The sequence below is a fragment of the Corvus moneduloides genome, chromosome 6 (genome assembly GCF_009650955.1).
Source record: "Corvus moneduloides isolate bCorMon1 chromosome 6, bCorMon1.pri, whole genome shotgun sequence".
In the NCBI taxonomy this organism is placed as follows: Eukaryota; Metazoa; Chordata; class Aves; order Passeriformes; family Corvidae; genus Corvus; species Corvus moneduloides.
In genome coordinates, this window is record NC_045481.1 from 35,364,050 (window position 1) to 35,387,503 (window position 23,454).

At 43.5% G+C, this 23,454-nt stretch overlaps 1 protein-coding gene across 1 annotated transcript in view; it reads left to right on the forward strand.

The window, feature by feature from the left end:
* The window catches only part of TTC9 (tetratricopeptide repeat domain 9), a 28,843-nt gene extending 7,667 nt beyond the window's left edge, over positions 1 to 21,176 (forward strand). Inside the window, exons 2-3 of the mRNA XM_032113067.1 lie at positions 14,311 to 14,493; positions 20,024 to 21,176. Of these exons, the coding sequence (XP_031968958.1) occupies positions 14,311 to 14,493; positions 20,024 to 20,103 (263 nt within the window). The 3' untranslated portion in view covers positions 20,104 to 21,176. The remainder of the gene's footprint in view (positions 1 to 14,310; positions 14,494 to 20,023) is intronic.
* Positions 21,177 to 23,454: the final 2,278 nt, after the last annotated feature.

Genomic DNA, 23,454 nt, shown 5'->3' on the forward strand with positions numbered 1-23,454 from the left:
TTCTGCCAGTGAGGTCCTCTCATCCCCTCAAGTGGGTGATGTGACACTTACAGGAAGCCAGTCAGTTGATGCTGGTTGCCTGTTGTTGTGTGATCTCTCTGCAACAGACTGTATGTGTGCAAGCATGAGACTCTATTCCCTATCTTTACAAGCTGTGTCACTCACCTTGATAAAATTACCAACTCTTCCAATCAGGGCCATGAATTCTGACATTCTTGTCCTGTGTGGCCATGACCACAACTCTGCCCATCACTGTAGTACATACTTAACTTGAAAGCCTTAGGCAGTGTAAGTCACCATCACTGAATAGTTCTGCAATAGCCTCTCAACAGAAGTCTGGGGGAAAAAAGCAATCTTACGCTGTTTGCATCCCTAGTAGTTGTGGGTATTTGCCAGAAAAACTGTAATTGCCTGACAAGTCCTGTGTCTCAGGGTCACGACTGTGGAGACATCTCAGTCCTTTTCACTCACATGTACCATCAACAAGGCAGGAACTGCAACCCTGTACATTTCCCTGGGTGCAGAGAACAACCATCCTTACATTTCTGCATAAGCCTTTCAGGACCCAGGACACTGATTGTTGCTTGCAAGGCTACAGCATTTTTCCTTCTCCAGCACATCCATGTTTGACAGGTCAAATCTCTATCCTACTAAAGCAACTACTTTTGTAGCCACTGCTCAGTATTCTCTTTCTTTCTTTAGTAGGAACACTGCTCACTGCATTTACTTGCTGCCAGTTTATGGGGCTGTCACGTAGATTGTTCTGCATCGATGGCAATAGCAACTCCTTTCATATCAGAGTGGCAGACAGCAAAACTCTGATAATCTAGCTGTCGATCCAGTTGCCTGGGAGCTGCTGGAAAGAAACAGCTGGGTCAGTCAGCAAACAGCCACCAAACTGGTGTTCCTCAAATTTTGATTCCAAAGCTCCTTTGATGCCCTGATTACAACTGTCAGTTTCCACGCCCCTGGCATTGTTCTGGCCTGGCCACATCAGAGACATCTGACAAAAAGCTCATTTCCTACACGATGAAACTCAAATGACTTACCTTGAGTATAAGTCACCTTATTCTTGCTATAAGTCACCTTATGCTGTAAAGCAAGGGGGTTCAGGGCCCACTTGGTAGAACTCAACCAGGCAATGGTGAAAATTTGCTGTCCATCTGATGTGTCTGTAAGGTTTAGCCTAACATGTAAAGACTAATTTCAGATCAGCCCAGTTGGATGCTGCTTATCTTCAGCCTTTTCCAAAAGACCCCACTCTAGACAGCAAAGCTGATTACTGCTGCCTGAAGCAGAAGGAGAGGAGAATACAAAACAAGTACTGGGGTATCCTTGCCCCGCACATTCCCCAGTGTACGGGAGACAAACTTTATTCCAGGAAGTAAATTAAAAGCAGAGGAAGTGTCTGGGACTTGAAAATTTACATCAGACCTTTAGTGCTTCCTTTGTCTACTCCGGGACTGATGTAACTAACAAACATCTACCCCCCCATGTGCTGTGTTATCCCTGCAGTCACCATATAATGCAGAAATGTACCATGATATCAAAGGCATCTTTATGATATAAAGGACAATCTAAGAATCTTTCAACCAGCTGTAGGGAAGAAGCTGTGAAAATTCAGATTCCTCTGCTCCACTCTTGCTCCCAGAGAGGAAGAGGGCAGAAAGATTTTATTTCATCCACACTTTCAGAGAATAAATCCAAGCAATGGCCAAAGCCTCTCCCAGACAGGAGCTGCCCAGGGAGGTCACCACCCCACCCAGTTGATCGTGAAGAAGCAGAACTGCAAGATCAGCTGAAAGAATGAGAGAAGAAGTCTCTTAGGGTACTCTGGAAAATCATTTTAAGTCAGCCCTAGCTGTTGTTCTGCATAGGCACCTTTTTTGTTGTCTAGTGATTCAAAAAGGATCAAATCAGAATCTCTGTACCATGCCTGAAGCAATGATTCTCTCATCAAACAATGTGGTGGAAAGTTAAGCCTCAACTCCTTTAGTCACCATATATTTTTAATACTAGCATAATTCAAATCCTAGATTACTGTCCTCTTAAATGCTTTGCAATGATTAATTGTGTATGACACAGTAGTGTGTTCATGTTGCAAGGAAACCAGAGCAACATAAGATCCTCACCTATACTGGAAGTACAAAGCAAATGGATTCATTTTCCTTTTTACACTTCCTAACTACTGTGATGGAGCTCAAACTGAGACAGCTGAGGAGCTTTGCTCATGGGGTGGGGTGGTAAATTAAATTAATAGATTAATACAAAATAATTTTTAAACCACAGGTCTGATTAACTTGGAGTACAGTGCCAGAAGGTATCATGGAGTTAAAGAACCTAATAAGGTTAGAAAAGAAGGCTTAGACATATAGCTAATCAGAACGTTCACTGCCCTATTAAATAGAATAAAAATTGGAAAGCAAATATTACATTTTCATGCTTGAACACCACTGCTAACTGGTTTGAATTTTTGAATAAACTTCTCTAAGATTTTAATTTCCCTGTCCATGGCCATGTCACATAAGTGACTCAGTCATTCTTTGGTCAGCTGTGTATTCACATCCTTTTCCTCTTCGTTTTTTTCCAGCTCATGAGCTGACAAATTCTAGCAAAAATTCTTAGTAGTCCTATAGAGCACGGTCTTAAATTTTGTATCACCAAATTCTATTCCAAATAAATTTACTTCTGTGTACCAGGTCATATAGTTCTTTATATATCACATCGTCATCCTCATGTCATCCCTTTTGACAGTATCTTTGAACTTTACAGTCAGTAGGCCGCTCTGACTTTTGCATAGGGCTATTAATAAAGCACTAAACAAGCTCCATTCTGAAATTAATTAATGAGATATTCTACTAGTGATCTCTTTTCAGACCAATATCCTTGTCAGCAGAACCTATTTCATCACATAATTGTACACTGTATCTTCCCATTCCTCAGCTTAATCAAAAAGGCACAGTCAAGACAGAGAATTGTACTGATTTAGTACAATGATTTTGGTGTTCCTGGTGCCTGAATATGGCCTCTCTGTTGGGGTGGAAGTTAGCCCCAGTCAGAGATACACTCCTACCTCTTCCACTGCCAGCAATTCATTGCACAGGTGTGGTTTATAAAAGCTTTGGTAGTGATCTGAGATTTTTACCTGAAGAACTTTGCCACAGCTTATATTAAAGAGCAGACATCTTATTAGGGGACTGGTTTATGCTTCTGCATAGTTCAAACCCTGACTTTTTCAAGCAAATAATATTCTGAATCATCCCTCTGGTCTTTAGTTTATTCATTTTCAGCCTGATTTCCAAAGGAAATGAGTCATAAGTACATATGTTTTCTGCTGTCTGCCTGTCAGTCCCCTCTCAGTAACTTTCAAACCTGTTGGCCAGCTTGATTTGATAGGAAGACAGATGTATCAATGATACTAAATTATTGTGGTATAAATGGAGGGCAGGGAAGAAGCAGGGCCATCACCGGAGGCCCAGCTGCATGACAGGGTGACACCTAAACTGCCCTTACGTGGTCTGTCAAAGCTCAGGCAGGTGACAGCCTGGCACAGGCAGGGTTAGTTCGCTGTTGCTGACAAACCACTCTTCTCTGTAAGTTTATATAATGCATTTTAAGGAAAATAAGGTTGAGAACTTTATTTTACACCTCTCTTCAGTTAGTTAGAAAACAGCTGACTTGGGCATCCTCTGCCTCATTGATTGTCAGTTGTTCTCCTCTCCATCCCTCCCACAAAAGCCATAAAGGTTTCTCTCTGTTTCAAAACATCATCAAAATGGAAAGGCTTTGGGCTACACTGGACCTGGATAGAACATATGAGTGAGTAGTTAATTTAATGAAGGAAATATTCCTCCTAGTTTGACATCTCCATCTTGCCACATAAATCTTTTCAGCTAGGGTTCAAGGAAAATGTAAAAGCATTTCAGTCCCTATCAATTTTACATGGTAATCCTGCTTTCCACCCCTCAGCAGACTCTGCAATGGTCAGCTCTTTCACGTGCCCTGGGAGGTGAACTGTGAGCCACCACAGGGCACAACACACAGATGTTATCCAGCCACGTCATCACAGCTTGTTTGTGGTACAGGATAAAGTGCTAGCTTTCATCTCAAACTCAGCATGCTGCAGTAAGCCAGGCCTGAGGCCATCATGGCCTGCACAATTGTTGGTGACTTCATTGGAAAGCCTTCAAGCTGCATTTCACAGTACTGCTGTCAATTGTTTGAACCACCATAAGCAAAGGATGCTTTTCAGCAGAGAAGGGAGCCTGAAATCCCCCATGTCCTCCAGAGTGCTTCCCTATTTACAGAAGTCCCTCTTTGTCTCATATGGGTTTTGAAAAAATACCATCATTCCATTAAGACCTTAATTTCAGTGTTTAATACATTCCACTAAGAATTATAAATATTTGATAGCACTTGTTGGAGTTGACTGTTGCTGAACACCAGATATTTACTAGATGGTTGTCTGGTGTTGCTGATCTCTGATAAAATTCCGTGTACTGTTTCCTTTTGAAAACAAGTCAAAAGACAGGATCCTTTCAGTGGGTGTCAATAGCAACAAGGGGCCAGAGGAGGAAAGGCTGCAATGTAGAGAAGGTGCAAGAGTGAGAGAGAGAGTAAAGCAACACAAGGTGAGCAAAAGCAAACAGCAAAGAAGAGGCAGTGGAATAAAATAGCAACTGGAACAGATCTGAAGGCCAAACATGTCTAGTTAACTGGACTAGACTGGATTAGATGAGCACTGATTCTAAAAGATACAGACAGGTCAAAGATTACTAGATAGTCACAGAGAAGGAAACCTCCAGGGTGTTTAACCTGGCAGATCAACAATAACAGCCTTGGCAAAAACAAACAGAAGGAACTTCCATCTCGTCTAATGTGGCTGCAGTAGGAGCTAGTATTTATAGAATCAAAATGATGTAGTAGTTAAAACCTGACTGAAGCTCTTGCTCTACCAGTGCATTGATAGGACTTTGCTCCTTCCTCTCCTGGCTGAGAAAAACAAAGCCATGTAGATTAGAAGATCCAGTATGAAGATCATCTCCATGTGAAGCTCTTTATTATGGTAAAATAAAAATTTGCCGGTACACAGCTGGAGGCAGATTTTGGCTACAGACAATTCTTTTTTGCTTGACATCTAGATTTTAACTACTGCTTTAATATTACCACAGCCAAGAATTTTCAGTAAGCCTCTGGTTTTGCTTTGAAGGACTGGTAAATACAGGAAGTGGTAGGTCAAAATACTCTTACAAAACAGAAGCTATGGGGATCATATGAAAAGTTGGCTGAAATTCCTTGCTTCTCAAGGCCTTGGCCCTGTGAAGGGAAACTGCAGTATTACATCACTGGATTTGTGCCAGAAAAGAAGCACAAATCACCACAAACTTACCTTAAAGTAGCTTAAGAATCATCTTACAGAAATAATGAACACTTCTAAATAACTGGGATCTTCAAAACTACAGAAGTCTGAGATAGGGGAACATAAACACATAGCAAAGGCTTGCAGTCATGCCAGCTGTTCTTAAATGCTTACCTGTTCCCATGTCTGGCTAGGATGTTGCTCTAACATCCTCCAGCAGGACCTGCTGATAGGAATTAGCACTAAATGGCAGCTGTCAAGGACAACCCAGGATTGTTCATGTTCTGAGTGCTACAGGACAATCAAGAATGGGACTGAAGAGCTGTCAAGAGTCTTCTGTCCATACCCATGAGTGGTAAAAGTGTACAGATAAGACACATCCCAGGTAACATTTGCTTAAGCTGTTCTTAAGTATTTGAAAAGCTAGGAACCTTCACATCTTTCCCAAGCAGTCTCTTTCAAAGTTTCACTCTTCACTGCTATAAAGTTCTTCCTAGCTGAAATGTAAGCCCTCTTCTTACTTTCTGAGTACAAGGAGAACAGATGATTTCCTGGTTATACCCTTCTTTCCATTTGAGTTGCTTTTTTTCTTTTTATGTAGATGAATAGGGTTAGCCTCTCTTCCCTCACTGTCTTGGTGAGGCCCTGTCCTCTCTGGACCACTTGTTATTGTCAAGGTCCTCCTGTGGATTTTCAGCAGAATTGCTTCCCAACTACCTGTTCCCCTGCTGTACCTAAACAGTGGGGTTTTTTCCTGCATATCTGTAGGACCTTTAACTTGCCCCTGTCGAATTGCATCCTGTTTTTATCAGAACACCACCACCAATTTGTGGGGATCCTTTGGAATTCTATCCCTACCTTCCAACAGATTCCAGCTTCTCACATCTAGGAGTTATCTGCGAATTGACAAGACAGTCTGCAGTCTGTCATTTAGGTCTATATTGACAATACCAAATACCATGGGGCCTAGGACAGATCAGTGCAAACTCTACTTAATGTTGCCTTTCATTTTGTTAACAGAATTAAGTCTATTCATTTAGACTGTGCTCCTTCAACTTGCTTAAAAAAATGTCACTAAAATTTGTGATTTGACTAGCGTAAAAGCCAAGATATCTACTGTTTTTCCTTTATCTTCAAGATTGATCACCCTATCACAGACTGAAGTTAAACTGATCTGTTCTGACAGCTCATATTAGTCCTAGGGTGGGCTGCCAGCCACAAAAAGCCTGACACACAGGCTCAGCAGCTCCTTTGAGACCTACTAAATACATTTTAATGTGTACCATGGTGGAAGCATCAGCATGCTTCAGTCACTACTACTGCCTCTCTCTCTCCTAGAAGAGCTAATTGGAATGATGAAGTCAGAATCTTTATTTTGGAAGAGGTATGGAGGACTAAGGAGCAGCAGGGAACTGAAAGAGACCATGCTATGTATTGGAAGGAAAGCACGGCCAGGATGGCAGGAGGGGGAGGAACAGTTGGTATCTGTTCACAAACTGAGTCAGGCTGAGGAGAAGGGGAAGGCTGTTTGGAAGAGGTGGCTCACTTTGGGCTCTACAAACATTTGTGGATCCACACTTCATTTAGCATTAATCCCTCCCTACGGAGAGAGGCAACCTGTCATACAGTTTGGATTTTAATCTTCCACACATTTCCCTGCAAGCAGAAACATACGGGCATGTTTAGGTCTTTTTTGGTACCTGGAGAGGAATAAATGAGAGCCACTGGCTGGAAAGTTGTACTGTCATTGTGATATTCCCTATTCATCCCATTAAGGTTGTCTGGGAACTAGGAGTCAGCTGATGAGATTATTGCCAGACATTATCAAGCTGTCTATAATTAGCTTTTTATTGGTGAGAAGCCAGAAAATCCTCTTTGTTTGCAAGCTTGGACTATAGAGAAAGAAGAGAAATATTTAATGGAAGATTGTTTGGAAACTGTAGATCCTAATTAGTGTCTCAGTCTAGTAGGGAAACTGCATGCAGCATATCTCTGAAAAAAAAAAAAAGATACTTTAAGCATCCTCTTTTGAGGAATGCTGGTTTGCATTCTTGAAAGGCACAGAACACATGGAGCTCTGTGGAGGTATGGATGCTTTTCTCGGTTCCTCTAGTACAGGATTCTTACATTCACACATTATATGGCTCCTTTTAGTGCAAATCTATTGAAAATTTAACACAAGTTAAAACACAGCTTAAAACTTGGGCTGTGCCTTCTACATGTAACCTGTGCAGTTTGCAAATTTGGGATCAATAAATCCAGAGAAATTTGGATAAGCATTCCAGTAGCCAGTTCTTTTTATGCTGTATATTAAAATACAGTATTTAAGTCCAAGGTGACTTTAAATCTAAAATAACCCTCTACATTTTCAACATCACCTTATGAGTCACATGTTACCTGATTTATTTTAGAAGTTAATTATATTCAAATTACTAACACATGATTGACATTTTCAGTCTCATATAGTAATGGTATCCCTTTTAATTCTTCCAGTGGACATTGTAAACTCCATGTGCTTTTTGTCAACACCATCTACACAGTCTGCAGCAAACAGAGATTAATTATGCATCCATTAGTGGCATGGTTAGAAGGTTGCTGTCTATTCCAAGACACATATTTTTTTCTTTTCACACCCCCCATCCCTCCCGGTGCCTCCTGTTTGACTTGGGTTTTGTTATTGTTGTTGTGATATTCCAATAATTTCTCTTCCCAGATGCTTAAACCAGAACTTGTCACTAGCGTGTTTTCTCTTTTCTGAGGGAGAGCATCACCATGAAGGATACTAAGCCTTCTGAAATACAGGACTCTCTTAGTCTGCCCTGTTATTTTGAGTCTTAAAGAGATGTGAGAACAAAGTCTATTCAATGACATATGAAGGTCTTAATCGAATGTCCGAATAAAACCCTGAAGCAGTTATATTAAAGTATCAATCATGTTTCCTAAAGTAGAACCCCTGAGCAAGAATAGGAACCATCTTCCTGCAATTAAACAGATTTTAAGTGAACTGCTGGCTGCTATTCTTAGGGTGAGATCATATCTGAAAGCAAAGTATTTTGCAGAGTTTAATTGTGGTTATATCTGGGAATGACACTGTCAGTTTGGGAAATGCAGGTTGAGCTTGTAGTGGTTAGAGTACCTAGCACTTGTTAAAGAGGAACAATCCACAGAAGTTGTTAAACTCTAGTGGTGGAGTCAAGAATAAATACCACAAAGAGGGAAGATGCACTTCAGGTTTAAGCAGTAATTAGTTTAGCTACTTCTCTCTGCATTGCAACTAAACAAATCAATACAGGCTGGTTTTTCCCTTCTAAGAGTTGAAAATAAAGGTCATTTGGATTCAGACCTTTTTGCACAGGTATATAAGAGGGGTTCAACCACATGATTTACCATTAACTCCTGTATAGAACACCTACTCCAGTCTCCAGGGAGTATTTGCAAGGGCAACCTTTCAGCACTGCAGCTTAGTGTTCCTTGGTGATATCCCAGCATAGAAAAAGGTGATTCAGAGCCAGGATGTGACTGTGGTTAAGTGATCTGCTAGACATGCTGCTGCCATACACAGCTAGGGAGGCTGGTTTCTTCTGCCTGGATTTTGCTGCTATAAATGCTCCTCTTGGTCTCCAGGCTGGCTGCAATGTGTACTATGTCCTTAGCACATTGTCCCAAACTCTTAACTTCCCATCTCCACCCAGACTTCACCTCCACAATAGACCTCAGCTCTCAGTCATATACCCCTTCCACCAGATACCCCTTTCTGTGCCTCTACCCCCCAGCTTTCTGTCATAACAGAAGCAACACCTCTTAGCTTGGTTTCCACTTTCTGCTCTTTATTCCTGTGACCAGGATTTCTGTGGTCTCAAAAAGAGGATTTCTGTGATCTCAAAAGTTTTCAAATCACAACTTTTTTCTAGATCAGATTATGTCCAGGGTCAACTGAATATTCAAAGGATTTGGGTACCAGATTCTAAAGTATATCGCTACAGAGTACTATATGCACTACCATACTGGGTTTTATTTTCAGAAGGTTATCAGTTGGCCAGCTAAAGATTACCTTGGGGACAACAGAAGGCACTTGCTTGACACAAAGGATATCTGCCAGATTTCCATTTGCAAAGCCAAACGATGAGGGCATGAGATGCATCCAAAGAGGCAGTCACTAGAGATCTTTAACAAAGGAAAAATAAGCTATGTTCGCCTAGCCTGTTTTTCAAAAATACCTGAACAGTCTTGTCCGACATTTCCAAAAGAAGACATCAAGGGCAGATACTGCACATAGAATATTTTAGCCCATAAACTTACGAGACCAGCAAAGATATAAGCAGTTGACTCTCTTACAGTGAAATGCACAAGAAAATCTTAAAATTAGGCAGTGCAACCAGCTTACCTGAGTGATAGCAAACAAGACAGGAGCTTGTGAAACATGAGTTTGCCGCCCAAGATTTTCCTGTAAGGCAAAGGCATTTTCGTCTCAGAGTGCTGAGCCCAAGGAACATGCCACAGGGTAGGGATGCTTGCACAGCCCTAATGCTGCTTGCACAGAAATTTGGCCCATTCTCTTGAGTGTTCTGTAACATGGATAGGCCTTGAGCCTTGCCTACAATGGGAATTTAGTCACTGGTATAAAAAGTGTCTGGACGATTGTTCTGGAATGAAGATTTGCCCTTTGGTGAAACTTGCCAGCTAAGCAAGGCTCTTGATACTGTTGTTCAAAATCTCCATGTTAAAACCTGGACATGCTACTCCCAGACTTAGTTCTTAGCCAAAATTAGAAGCCAAAAATTAGGGCCAAACTGAGTTTTTTGCATAACCTGCAGGGGTATTCTCACAGAAGAGGTTTCTGTGGTAAATGCTGACTGACAGCACTTTCAGTTGAACTTCATTTTGAGGATTCAGAGAACAGCTATAAAAGTAAGGAAAGCTGAAAAATAAGGTGGTTTTTTAGTAAGAGATTCCAGATGCCACTTTATACAAGCTAATAAAGAGGAGATGAAGGACTTGATCAGAGTCTCAGAGTACCTACGCAACAAGGATGTACAGGCTTTGCAGGGTAACGTGTGGCTAGTAAATTGAAGCTAAACAAAAAATCAGTATAGAAATGTAGTGATGTTTCCTAAACAATTTAAGTTATTAGCCTTTGGAATAAAAAAGCTGTCATGGATCCCTTCTCACTGGTACCTGTCAAGCCTTGGTAGCTTCCTGAAGGATACTCTGAAATTCAAAATTATTTCAGGGTGGAATAAAGTAGAATCCAAACCCGTCAACTTCCAGGATTTTAGTTACAACTTCCCATCCCAGCTAACCACAGCTGCTGGTAAAGGTTAAACGTGTAGATGTATTTTGGCTCTACAGGTGCTTTAATCTTTGTTTTGCTCAACCTTGTGCTGAACAGGGCTATACAAATTAGCTCACTTATCTACTGGAACCAGATCCGTACTGCACCTCTCAAATGGAGCTGGCTGGCGTAGATTTGAATGCACAAATTAAAATGTACAAATCTAGACTTAACATTCCTCTTGTGAAGAAAAACAGCCAAATCTCCTATTCCCTTGCTTAAACATCAGCAGTCAGTTGGGAAGCATGATAGACAGGGCCCCTCCTCTGGAGCTAATAGCATTAACCTTCTCCCTGTTCCCATGGCACATTTCACCCAGTAATTTCAAGATGGATTTTATTTTATTTTATTTTATTTTATTTTATTTTATTTTATTTTATTTTTCAACAGATGGGGACTCTTCATCACTATGAGACATACATGGGCTTAGAAGTTAAGAATTACTTATTGCTTAAGCTGACACAATAAATCAGCTGCCAAATTGAGAACGATAACCAAATATGATGGATAACCATTGCATGCTGCTGGAAGCAGGGCAAGCAACATTTCTCAGTGGGGGAGATGTAATCACCAGATGCTGTATTACAGTGACAACGAGACCTGCAGGGAATGGGCAACTATAGTTTGCATCTGCAAGTAAAGGGCACCCTTCTAATCATCAGAGAGTCACTAGAGCTCGTGCTGTGCAGGATCAAGCCCATCCAGTTTCAAGAAGGCAGGAGGATGATCTAGGGATAAACCCCTAGATTTGGTCTTTCTGGGTGAGCTCTGTTCCTCAGAGGGATTCACTGGGAGCCTATTATGAACATAGAAGGAGGGTGATAAGGTGTTTGATGTGGTAAACACACACTGCCAGCCAGAGTTGCACATCTGTTTAGGAAAACACGTTTTCAAAACAATTCTGCCCATACAACAATTCTCTCCTCAAAACAATTGTCCCCTTCAAAACAATCCTCTTACCTTACTGAATTAGGTAAGAAGTACAAAGATTCCATGTCTCTTCCATTTCTGAAAGCTGAATTACTTACAGCCTCAATATTTTCATTGGATCACAGTCGATTTAGATAATTTCAGGCCACCAAGAACTGGAAGCACGCATGTCTAAATATTTATAAGGGAGATACTCCCTCCAGGTTCATTTCCAACAGCCGCTTCCAACACTGGGTCTCCAAATGGCCAACTCTTCCAGCAGAACTGCTTCCTGCACATCCATCTGCTCAGTTTGTTCAGATAAACACACATCTCTCCTGCTGGCCATGTGGTGCTGACTCCTCCCCGCCACGTGCATGCACGGTTAGCAGGGATGCCCTGCAGAAGCTTTACTGTGAGTATGAGTCATAGAAAGAACCCAGCTGGATATCTGGAAACTCATTTGGGTTTAATGAATTAGCAGGATGTGGGAGAGTTTTTCTTTTCTTTTAAACCAATACGTGAAGCAAGTCCCGTATGGAATTACTGAGTTAATATACATGAACAGACTGCCTGTCATTTTTCCAGAGTAATTTCTGTGACTTTCACTGGAAATACCAAGTAGCAAATGAACAGAGAGACTGAAATCCACCCCCTAGTTGCTCTGAAAGGCAGTTCCACAGAACGTGAAAGGCTGGCTCAGATTGGCAGCGTGCAGAAAGCTACTGCCACTGCTGTACATGCTACTGGTCAGCAGATAAACAAAGCAATCCTGTTTCCAGGGCAGTGAAGCCAGCAGTAAATTTACACAGCCATCTTTTCAATAGCTTTTAAAAATAAAGAAAAACAAGGCACAGTCGTTTCAAGCTCCATTAGAAACAGAGTGAGAAAAATCAATGTGTGACAAATAGGAAAGGACTAACTCTGGATAAGGAAATGCCATTAAGGTTTTAGAAACATATGTGTTTTTTAACTGGGAGTCAAATAGCAAATTATCAGAATCTTTCAAAATACCTATGCACATTAATGGCAGGAGCTGTTAGAATATATTGACCTTCCATTATTAAAGCAAATGGGACAAAGCTCTAATTAGTAATGGTTGTGTCACTTAAACAATGTACAAGCAGTGGGACTAGTTCTGCAGTCCTTGTTCAATACATTTCTAGCATCAGTGCTCTGATGGTAAAAGCCTGTTTGTGATTGTTCCCAGTAAGCTATTTAAGCTTTGAAGGTGTACTTGGGTTAGAAATATATTCTGTCCACATTAAGTGATCATGAATTTGAACTAATTTAGATTGGAAGGAATCTCTGGAGGTCACCTAGCCAATCTCCTTCTCATGAAGTAAAGTGTGATACAGAGAGGGTTGTAGGGCTTACTCTAGGGGTGTGGGGAAAGGGGATGAAGAACTGCATCATATTCCCGATCCAGCACCATATCCTCTCAGCTGCAGTTACCATGCAAAAAATGAAGTCTGGCTGTTCATTGGTGACACCTGACCTGTGATGACTTGGGTTTCCAGGAGTACTGAGTCTCCTCCTTGCCAGAGACACACTGAGTAACACCACCTGCTATGGGAAATTTCTCTCCATGCCCTGGCACTAGATGCTGCCAGCCTCTGAACTGATCCTTGTAGTGGCATTCTGCCTTCCTTCCCCAAATTGTGTCATTCCCAAAGTTGCCTTGGATTGCAGCACTAGATGGGCTTGTGTTGCAGCCCAACTTATTTCCTCAGAGACTGTGACTGCACCATGTCCTATTCTTGTTGGTGTTCTCCAAGCCATTCCTAATGCCCAGGTCACCTGTATGAAGTTTAGCCCACTGGAGTAAGCATGACAGAAAGCCATGAGCATGGCTGTAAAGCATGGCTTGGGGATCTTCCCCTTTCCCCTTTATTTCACTCCTAGTTGTGGGAAACTCATAATGGGAATTTTCTTCAGCTCCCAGACATTTATGTAACAATTGTCCTTCAGCGCACAGAACCCTCAACATGTTATTTACTGTTTGCCTTTTCCTTTAGGAAGTTGGCAGAACTCACCTCTGGGAATGAAATTGTATTGCAGTGCTTTTCAGGAAGCAGGCAGCATAGCACATTTGTTCCCTGTACTACAGCTCCAGGTGTCTCTGGTTTGCTGACAGCACATTCCAACAGGGCAGAGCCCCTTGTTGTTTCCTATAGCAAAACTCCATACAGGATCTCCTGGATAAAAGGCAATTACATATTCTTTTTAAACCTAAGAGCCTTGGATTAAGCCAAATACCAAATCTGATCCAATTTATCCCCCTTTTTCCTTGTTGGATAACTGTTAGTCTGCCTTTTAGTACTTTTCAGAGCTCCAGCCCTCAGTCCAAGAAGCGATTTCATTACAAATGAAGCCAGCCACTGCCAGTAGACTGTGTGGCATTCCAGAGTTGTGGAGGGGTGTTTATGTTCTCCCTCTCCCCCAGTGTTTTGTGGGCCTGTGTGTCTCCCCAGAGTAAAGACAATCCCTTTGCTTTGCAATGCCAAAAATAGAAGCATTAGTATTTAAATTGCGAACAATTGGGTTTGGCAAACAATCCATATGACTGCACCCTTTCTGAATCACGAGGCTGAGTCATTTCCCTCACCTAAGCTGCTCTCTTCTCCCGTGCAGATTGCAGGGAGCAGGGGGAAATCCAGCACTAATGTTCTCCTGTCTGTCTGTCTACTGTCATCCCCATGCCCTGCAGCCTGCCTGCTCCAGGCTGAGCTGGTGAATTATGAGCGGGTCAAGGAGTACTGCCTCAAAGTGCTGCAGAAGGAAGGCGAGAACTTCAAGGCGCTCTATCGATCAGGAGTGGCATTTTATCACCTGGGTGACTTCAACAAGGCCCTCTACTACCTGAAAGAGGCAAGATCCCGCCAGCCGACAGGTATGGGGAAGGGGGGCAGGGATGTGGCTTGGCACTGAGTGCTTTTGTATTTTTTTCCATGACTTTTTTTTTTTTTTATTTCTGTCCCTGACTTGATTGTCTTGATTTCCACAGGAATGAGCATGACTCACTGTGTGTCCTTTGCTGGACTCCCCTTCAAGCACTTGTGGGTACTGCAGCAAGGTTGCAGTGCCCAAAGATTAACCACTGCCAAGGCTGCAGCATGACCTGGAAGATGACAGTATTGCTGGAGTGCTGTCAGTGTGGAGGGGATTCTGCCTCTCTTTCCCTCCCTAACTTATTTTTGAAGAGGAAAGCAGGATGGGGAAGGAGTGTACTCCAAACATTACATTTTCTGACTCTCTGAGAAAAAGCTTTTTCCCCTTAGCAATGCCAGGAAACTATTTGTCATCCTCAATAGCCTTCCACCATCTCAGTAAAGGGTTAGTATTCTGCTTTGATCAAGGAGACAGACATTTACCCACAAAGCATTCATCAGGATGCTTCAACTTTTGCTGTGAAATCAGCCAATTGCTTGTTAAGTATCTGTCAATCCATCTGTCAAAACCATACAGTTCATTTGGGGACAGCAATGAAATTATACATCCAAACAACTTAGCCTTGCCAGAGCAACCATCTTCATGCTAAACTGCCCAGCCTCAGAAGGCAGGTGAAAGAGCTGTGGAGGTGGTGAAAGAGATGAAAGGTGAAAGGCCAGAGATCAGGGTGAGGCAGAGATGGTGCTTTTATTTTTCAGAAATAATAGGGAGATAAAACAACACTGTGGTGTTAAACAGAAAGGAATTTTGTAGAACTCAAAATTAAAGGATCTCAAGAAAGTAAAATGGAAGCCACGTGCAAAGAAAATCTGCTACAGAGCAGCTCTTCAGATGAATCTGAGAGGAAAGAGTGAGAACTGGGTGTAAAACAGGAGCAAGCCTGGGTCCTGGCGGAGCATGGTGGAGCTGATGTTCATTGAACTAGAGGAGGGAAGGGAGGCTGTTGGAGCTGACTGTGCTTGATGTCCTACAGGCATTGGCCCTGCAGGGCTCCTGCAGTGTCTGTGTCCTGGAGGACCATCAGGGAGGATGTGCTTGGGAGTGTGCTGGGATCTCCTTCCTCTTCCACTTCCCCTAAGGGTGCTTGATCCCATCTGCTCTGCTTGGCCATGGGCTCCAGGCAGTCTGACAGCACAGCTGTGCACCCCACACTCCCAGAGCAAATGTGTTTAAAAGCTCAGTGTAGCCTATTTTAGTTTACACTGTGCCCTTCTGCTTTCAGCCCTTGCCAGAACTAGGAAATGGAGAAGCATATGCAAGAGAAAAATAGTCAGTGGAAAATAAGTTATCCTAACCTTGAAGTTTTGACTAGGCTCAGATGTGAAAAATTTCTTTTAGCTGAACCACTTAGCTTCCATTTTTAAAATATGTGTTTCTGTGCTCCCTTACCACCCCCCTCCTTGTGATACTATTTATTTGGTATTCCTCATTGCTTCTTGAAATAAATACTAATTTATTCAACAGCAACAACTTCAAATACCACTTGCTACAAAAACATACCAGAAAGTGTCCCTAAAGGCCCTTAATGTATACAAAATCCAGTTCTGGCCTTCAGCTTTGCATCAGAGACTCTTTCCTGTTATTTGTAGACCATTCAAGGCTGTTGTTCCACTGTTTTATTTATGATTATGGAAAACTTGAAGGGCATTCAGGGGGAAAGAATATGTACAGTAAGAAAGGATGTCACTGTTAAAATGCAGAAATAGGAATCAAGTAACACTATCAAGAATTATTATGTGACCTGGAATAAGTCAGTGTCTCGACTTTCAATGTCTCCATCTGCAAAGTGTGATTGTTTTCTTTTATCTGAGGTTTCACCAGGCTCACTGGTTATTATTGCAGTCATGTTCTGTGTGTTCTTTTTTTTTCTAATAAGGAATGGTTTTGGCACAAATCACTGGCAGTTATTCTCTTTGGTGGGAGAAATTTTGAATGGTAAAGAGGAATTAGTTAGCAAAGTGGTTTAGTGTTCTAAAGGGGTGGCAGCACAGCAGATCCCTTATGGCTATTCACTATCTGCCCAGGGTGAAGGAAGGTTGGATTTGGCCTGATTTCCTGTGCCACCTCCAAAAAAAAATCACAAAAGCAGATGGAAATAACACAAGATAGTTGTATAACCCTCTTACTGAGGGAGAAGGCAGCTGCTGTTAAGTCGTGTAAAGCATGCATGGAGCCCTCCATGGCTCTGTGTCCAGAGGTTGGTGCAGCAATGGGCAGCCAAACAGACACCTTGCTGCAAAGTCTTGTTCAGCCCTCTCCTACTGGGGCTGCATTGTCAGGGCAGGGACCGACTGGGATTGAGACCAGACCATCAGCTGGCAATGGCCTGGTAATGTCAAGCAGTGGTCCCTGGTGTCCCTGTGCTGGGAACCCACGTTCAGACATCCTGTGGGCTGCCCAGACCAGATGGTTTTTGTGCTGTGTGGGGCAGGCTCATGGCTGCACTCAGGCACTGCCTTCCTGCACCCCTGTGACTCAGAAGTCCTGGGAACAAAACCCAGGCCACGATGTCTAAACAGCAGATAAGCAACTGGGCTCTGAAGCTACAGGGGAAGCAGAAATGATCTTCAATATGGCATTAGGCCACTCCGCACAGGGACACAGGCACAGTCCTAAGAGCCAGGAAACATGTTCCCATTGCAGCTCTACTGGTACCTCTTTGCATGGGTCTGACCCGTCATCTGTGTTGTTCTTACTTTTTATTTCCACATCAGCCGAAGGGGATAATTTCTTCTCCACTGAGAGATGAGAGTCTTCTCATTAGCATTTACACACAGCTTTGAAATATTTCTGAAGGCAGAGCTAGTATGGTGCAATACCATTAGGTAGAAAAAACTTGACAGGGCTCTACTCCTGTAAACAGAGAGCTGCTCTCATTATTTTTCCTTGGTAAAATAATGGTCCTCACAAAGACAGCAAAACGTGCCAAAGCCAGCCTAAGAGATTTATAAGTAGCTTGCAATGGGAGTGTCTCCCACCCTCTATCAGGTTACATACATATTATTTTGCCCCTGGCTTCCTAGGCATGTGGAAATCTCCCAGGTGAGTGAAGCTGTGCCATTAGCAGTCACTACCTTACCCAAAAGCCAAAGGGGGCTGGCAGCCTTTCCTTTCCCAATTATGAGCCCACCTCTGCCCCCTCAGTGAGGTGTTGAGTCCCTGCGGGCTCAGGCAGGTGGATTTCCTGACATGCCCATGCAGTTATCCCTTCTTACCTGCACCAGGCAGGCACTGTAAGCATGCACCTCAGTGGCAGGGATGAGCACAGCCCATCAGAGCCTAGGCGGGCACAGAGCAGAGGTCACAGTGAAGGCAGAACAGCAAGACTCTGCTCAGGCTGAGTGCCCTGCCTTTATACTGCTGGGAGTGAGTCAGCCACCTGCACCAATTTTATTTTAAGCCTAAAATTCAGGGCTACCCCCTCAACTGAATTTCTTCATTACAGGAGGCTGCACAACTTAAATAATTCTGGTTTTTAAAAAGCTGTTTTAAAATTTGCTGGGCTGGTAAGAAATGTGAATGCATAAATAGCCGAGGATGCTGGTGCATCTTGCTTGACAGAAGCAACAGCAGAACTTCTTAACTCATGAAAAATGTCCCAAACAGGTCAAGTAGCTTAGTCATCAAATCCCACCCTCTGGAGTGCCTACGATGATGCAACTGAACCTGCAGAACACTCAGCAGGGAGACCCACCTCACCAGAGATAACTTGAGAAGTCACAACAGCATGGCCACAGCCCACAGATGCCACATGGCATGTTTGTGGATAGCTCTGGGTAGCAGGAAACTGATCCGTCTCGCACTGATTCAGCATTGGCAGACGGCACAACAGAGACATCCTCATCTTTAAAGGAAGCTTTGCACCCTCAACTGCTTTGGGGGGTGCAATACTCAACACTCACTAGTGCTGGACATGTTGCTAGTAATTTGTTCATCACTTTGAAAGCTGAAGCACTTCTCATTTCCCTAGCTGGTGTGGAACACATTGCAGTTTGGATGAGGAGGAGGCGAGACTGCCCTCTGATTGGATTGCATTGCATTTCTGATTGGTTTCTGAGGATCTAATAACTTCAGTGGACCAAGCTTATTACTGTATCCCGCAGCCGTAGGGAGGAGAGGAGAGAGATCCAGCAGGCAGGAATTGTGCAGCAAGATTGATTTATTTAATTATTTTACAAACTCTTTTATAGACTTTTTTCTTCATAGTCTAATTGGTCAAAGGATCAGCCACCCCCTGGGGTGATCGGCTAGAATTCTAAAACATTCATTGTAAAAATATTTTTCTACTGTACTATAAACATAGTTCTACAAGGTCGCAGGTGTTCATAGTTTATAGAACTCTGCTAATATCTTCGTGAGAGAGAAAAGTATCTCACAGGCTTAGAAAGAAGCAGGAAAATTTCTTGCTAACAGCATTTTTGTATCCACACAAGCTGGCCCTGGCTGGCTGTTAGAGCAAGGCTCTGAGCAAAGAACCATTTTTCAATCAATACAGAAGTGAAAGTGCTATGTTTTTACTTGCTTGCTTCTGGTACTACATGGCTTTTGCAACTTTCTGGGTGCCATGTGTGTGTGAAGCTACCCTCATGATAGAAATCAACATGATTTAAAAGAGGATTGACCATGACTGCACAATCATTAGCTCTGTCTGGAGACACATACTCATTTAGATCAACCTGTGATTCAGGGTGAACAGGTTCCCTTAGGGCCGAGGCCAGGAGATGAAGCATAGTGTGTGTGGTGGGTTGATGCTCTGAAATTCTGGAAGGAAAAAGAAGGCTCAGTTTACCACCTGCACAATGCTGGAATATCACAGAGGTCTACTAGGATGGATCAGTGGTTCTGTGCCCCTAGGAACTTCATTAGACAGGACAGACAAGGCAGTATGCAGCATATAGCATATGACAAAACTGCAGATAGTGTGTCATGGTGGAAGGACATCCAAGCAGAAACTTTAAGGGAAGAAGGGGTACAAAGACAGTGTGAAGGATGCTCTTCCCAATTCTACTCATCATCGAAAAGCGTGAAAAGAGTGGAATAGACAGTAAATAGAGTAGGAGAGTGAAAAGGCAGAGCATAACTGTACACAAAATGCCTGTAGGGGTTTGCATGCAGGCACTGCAGGAAGAGAAGCCAGTGGAGGTGTCGTTCCACAAGTACAGGCAAGGATGACCTGGATAGTTTCAGCTGTGTGAGTTCAACTGTGCTGACCAAGAGTAATCAGAGACAAAGTAAAAACTAGCTGAGGCAAGACTGAGCAACAGGGATGGTGAGTGCAACTCAGACCAGGCTCTCCAAAACCAGAGATTCCTGGTTTGGTTTGGAGCCCCTTCCAAATGATGCTGTTCCAGAACACAGCACTGGAACCGTGCTGCTCCTCTGTGATGTACTAGGGATGGAGGTGCATTCTCTCTGTCTGCCACAGGGAGTTGTGTAACCACCATACCTGTGTGTGTGTTCTTTCCCTGCAGATACCAATGTCATACGATACATCCAGCTGACAGAGATGAAGCTCAGCAGGTGTTCCCAGAGAGAGAAGGAAACCTTGTGAAAATGAAGCCACTTCAGCTGAAGTGCCCAAGGGGGAACATTTCCTTCCCAGAAGCTCATTTGATGGATTTTCCCGTTTGCTCTGCCTCATCCTCATCTCCTCATCCATCCACTCACCCTTGCTCTTCATTGAATACCAGTTTTGAAATGAAAGACACTTGGACGCTGGATATGGCTGCTTGCCAACTATGGTAATACCCCTTCCCCGTGGCAAAAGAGCACAACAACTACAGCCAGCCTTGTTCCCAGACAGTGTCACACACCTGGAGTAGGCAATGCTGGAGGACCTGTCTGGTCCTGAACTGACTGCCTATTACCTATTAGGGAAGCAACCCCCAGAACAACGACTTCCTGACCAGGCAAGCTGGAGATAGAGGGTTTCTGCTCTGAGTGATCACTGGAGCTTGAAGAGCTAAGAAACCAAGAGAGCCGCTGGTCATTCCACAAGGGACAGCAAATGCCTTTTTACCATCAGTTTCCTCTGCCTGCTTCTCCAGTGTGTGTTATTGGTCTCTAGTGAGAGCTCACATGCTCCCAGTCTAATGTCAATGAAAACTGTTTCTAAACATCCTCTTGATGAAAGCACAGAGCACCCTATGTACCCCCTGCAGAGCTGTCCCAGTGCCAGAGGAGAAGGCTGTGGGCTACCACAGAGCGCTGAACGGACTGTGAAAGCATGGTGTACAGTGTGAGGGAAAAACTGTGAAATAATTCATTAAAGGCAAATAAAAATTATTCATAGGCAACAAGTCCAGGCATTGCTTTTCAAAGGAGCCTCTTGGGTTCCCTGTGTCCAGACAGACAACATTATCTAGTAGGGGGGCAGCATGGAGTGGGGACAAGGGATGTCTCTTTGCTTACCTTGGCTCTGCCAATGCCTTGCTGTGTGATCTTGGGCAAGTCACTTAGCCTCTCGGTGCCTCGGTTTCCCTATCTGTACACTAGGGATAATAATACTTCCCTACCTCGCAGGGGTGTTGTGAGGATGTATTAGTTAATGTTTGTAAGTAACAGTACAGTGATGTTCAGTGCTAAGTATTATTAGTACATTGGATTGAGGTCTTGATTCTCCCACCTTGTGTTGGTGCTTCCTGTGTCCTGTTTTTTTCTTTTGTAGGAGAGTGTGGTGCTGACAACAGGGCAGGACCAACAGCTTTGGAGCCTATTTTGGCAGCCCAGAGGGCCTGTTTAGACCTTCTCCAGCAGTGTGACCTTTTCTAAGAGCTCTGTCTCCTTGGCTCAAAGGTCCTTTCTGAAACTGCCAGTAATGGGATCAGTAAGTGCCACAAACACATTCTCAGTGCGACTTGCCCCAGCAGCGGCCCACAGGGACATGTTCCCAGATGCAGGATATATATGTATAGTCTCATCCCATGGTGGTCAGTGTCAAGTGAGTGTAGCCAGAGTTACTTCACTTGGCCGTCAGCTGAAACACAGAAACTGAAACAGCTGAACAGACAAAAGTTTGGCCAAGTGCTGTGTGCTTTGGTCCCAGCAGACATGGTATCTATAGACAGTTGGCTATGGCATCCCACATTCCAGCTGTGGTATCTAGCCACATTTTTCTCCAGCCAAAATTTAAGAGAGTTGTTAGAGAAACATCAAGAGAAAAGGCAAATTGAATATAAGCCAACAGTGTGCCCTGGCAGCCAGGAGGGCCAGCCATGTCCTGGGGGGCATTGGGCACAGCATCGTCAGCCAGGCAAGGGAGGGGATCGTCCCACTCTGCTCTGCACTGGGATAACCTCACCTCGAGTGCTGGGGGCAGTTTTGGGTGCCACAATAAAAAAAAAGATAAAAAGCTCTAAGAAAGTGTCCAAAGGACAGCTACAAAGATGGTGAAGGGCCTTGAGGGGAAGCTCTGTAAGGAGTAGTTGAGGTCACTTTGTCTGTTCAGCCTGGAGTAGAGGAGACTGCGGGGAGACCTCACTGTAGTCTTCAACATCCTCACGAGAGGAAGGAGAGAGGCAGGCACTGATCTCTTTTCTCTGGTGACCAGTGACAGAACCCAAGGCAACAGCATGAAGCTGTGCCAGGAGAGGTTTAAGTTGGATATTAGGAAAAGGTTCTTCACCCAGAGAGGGTGGTTGAACACTGGAACAGGCTCAACTGGAACAGGGAAGTGGTCACAGCACCATCCTGACAGAGTTTAAGAAGTGTTTGGACAATGTTCTCAGGTACCTGCTGTGTCTCTTGGGGTGTCCCTGTGCAGGGCCAGGAGTTGGACTTGATGATCTTTGTGGGTGCCTTCCAGCTCAGGATATTTATGATTCTGTGATTTTATGAAATCTCTGTAATTGTCTCTGAAAAAACTTCAGTCATATTCTTTAGTACAGGAACACATCCAGCTCACATTGGGGCTGGGGAAGAGACCATCTAAAAGTCGCATATAAGTCTCTGAAATAAGGCAGACCTACCTCAATTGTGTAAAACTTAGATCAGCTGGGATGGCACCAGAATGTTCCTCAGGTGGGTGGTAGAGAGCAGCTGCTTCCCAAAATTGGGAACACAGTGTGCGGCTGCTGTAAAGGAAAGAGCTGCTGGAGGCAGCATAGTCACCTTCTTCAGATGGCCCTTGGTTCACACATCTGGGTCAGAAATAGGAAGCACCCCTGCCCATCACTGCAGATATCTAAGTGATAAATGGAACTACAGCTGCTAGGAAGACGATTTAAAGACAGGGAGGACAAATGAGGGAAATTCTGTAAGTGGCTGTTAACCAGACCAGAAAATAAGGTTCGGCAGAGATGTGCTTGGGTGCATGTCAGGTGTACCTAGTACTGCATAAAAGACAGAGTTAATAAGGTTCTGGTTCTCAGGCGCATGCAGTCCTTTATATCCTAAATATATCACAGCACAAAAAATTCAAATAGAGGTGACTCTCCCCTTCTTCATATTGCTCATGACAGTTCATCCCACAGCCACATGTGTCTGTTCACTAGGAATGAAATGAAGATTCATCCTGCAGGCAATGCACGAGAAGAGGACACCACCCATGCAAACAGTCTCTGCCCCAGGAAAGCTCAGGCCAGCAGAGACAGGCTTGTTACTCATGACCTTAATGTAAGAGAAAGGGCATTCTCCAGCCACTGGAGATGTAGGGCCATGACTGTCATTTTGTCTGGGAACAATTTTAGCCCTCACAATGGCTTCACTAACGTACTGTCACTGCATCAGTGCCATGTATATATTAATACAAAAAGGGCACAGCAGACTCCAGTCTCCTCAGTTTTCAGCATCTTTCCCTCCAGGAGCACTGCAGAAGGTGGGGGAGAGGGAAGGTTTTGAATGTGCATAAGAAAAAGATCTCAGAGAGCCTTCGGGTGCTACACAACAACCTATTTTCTTCAGA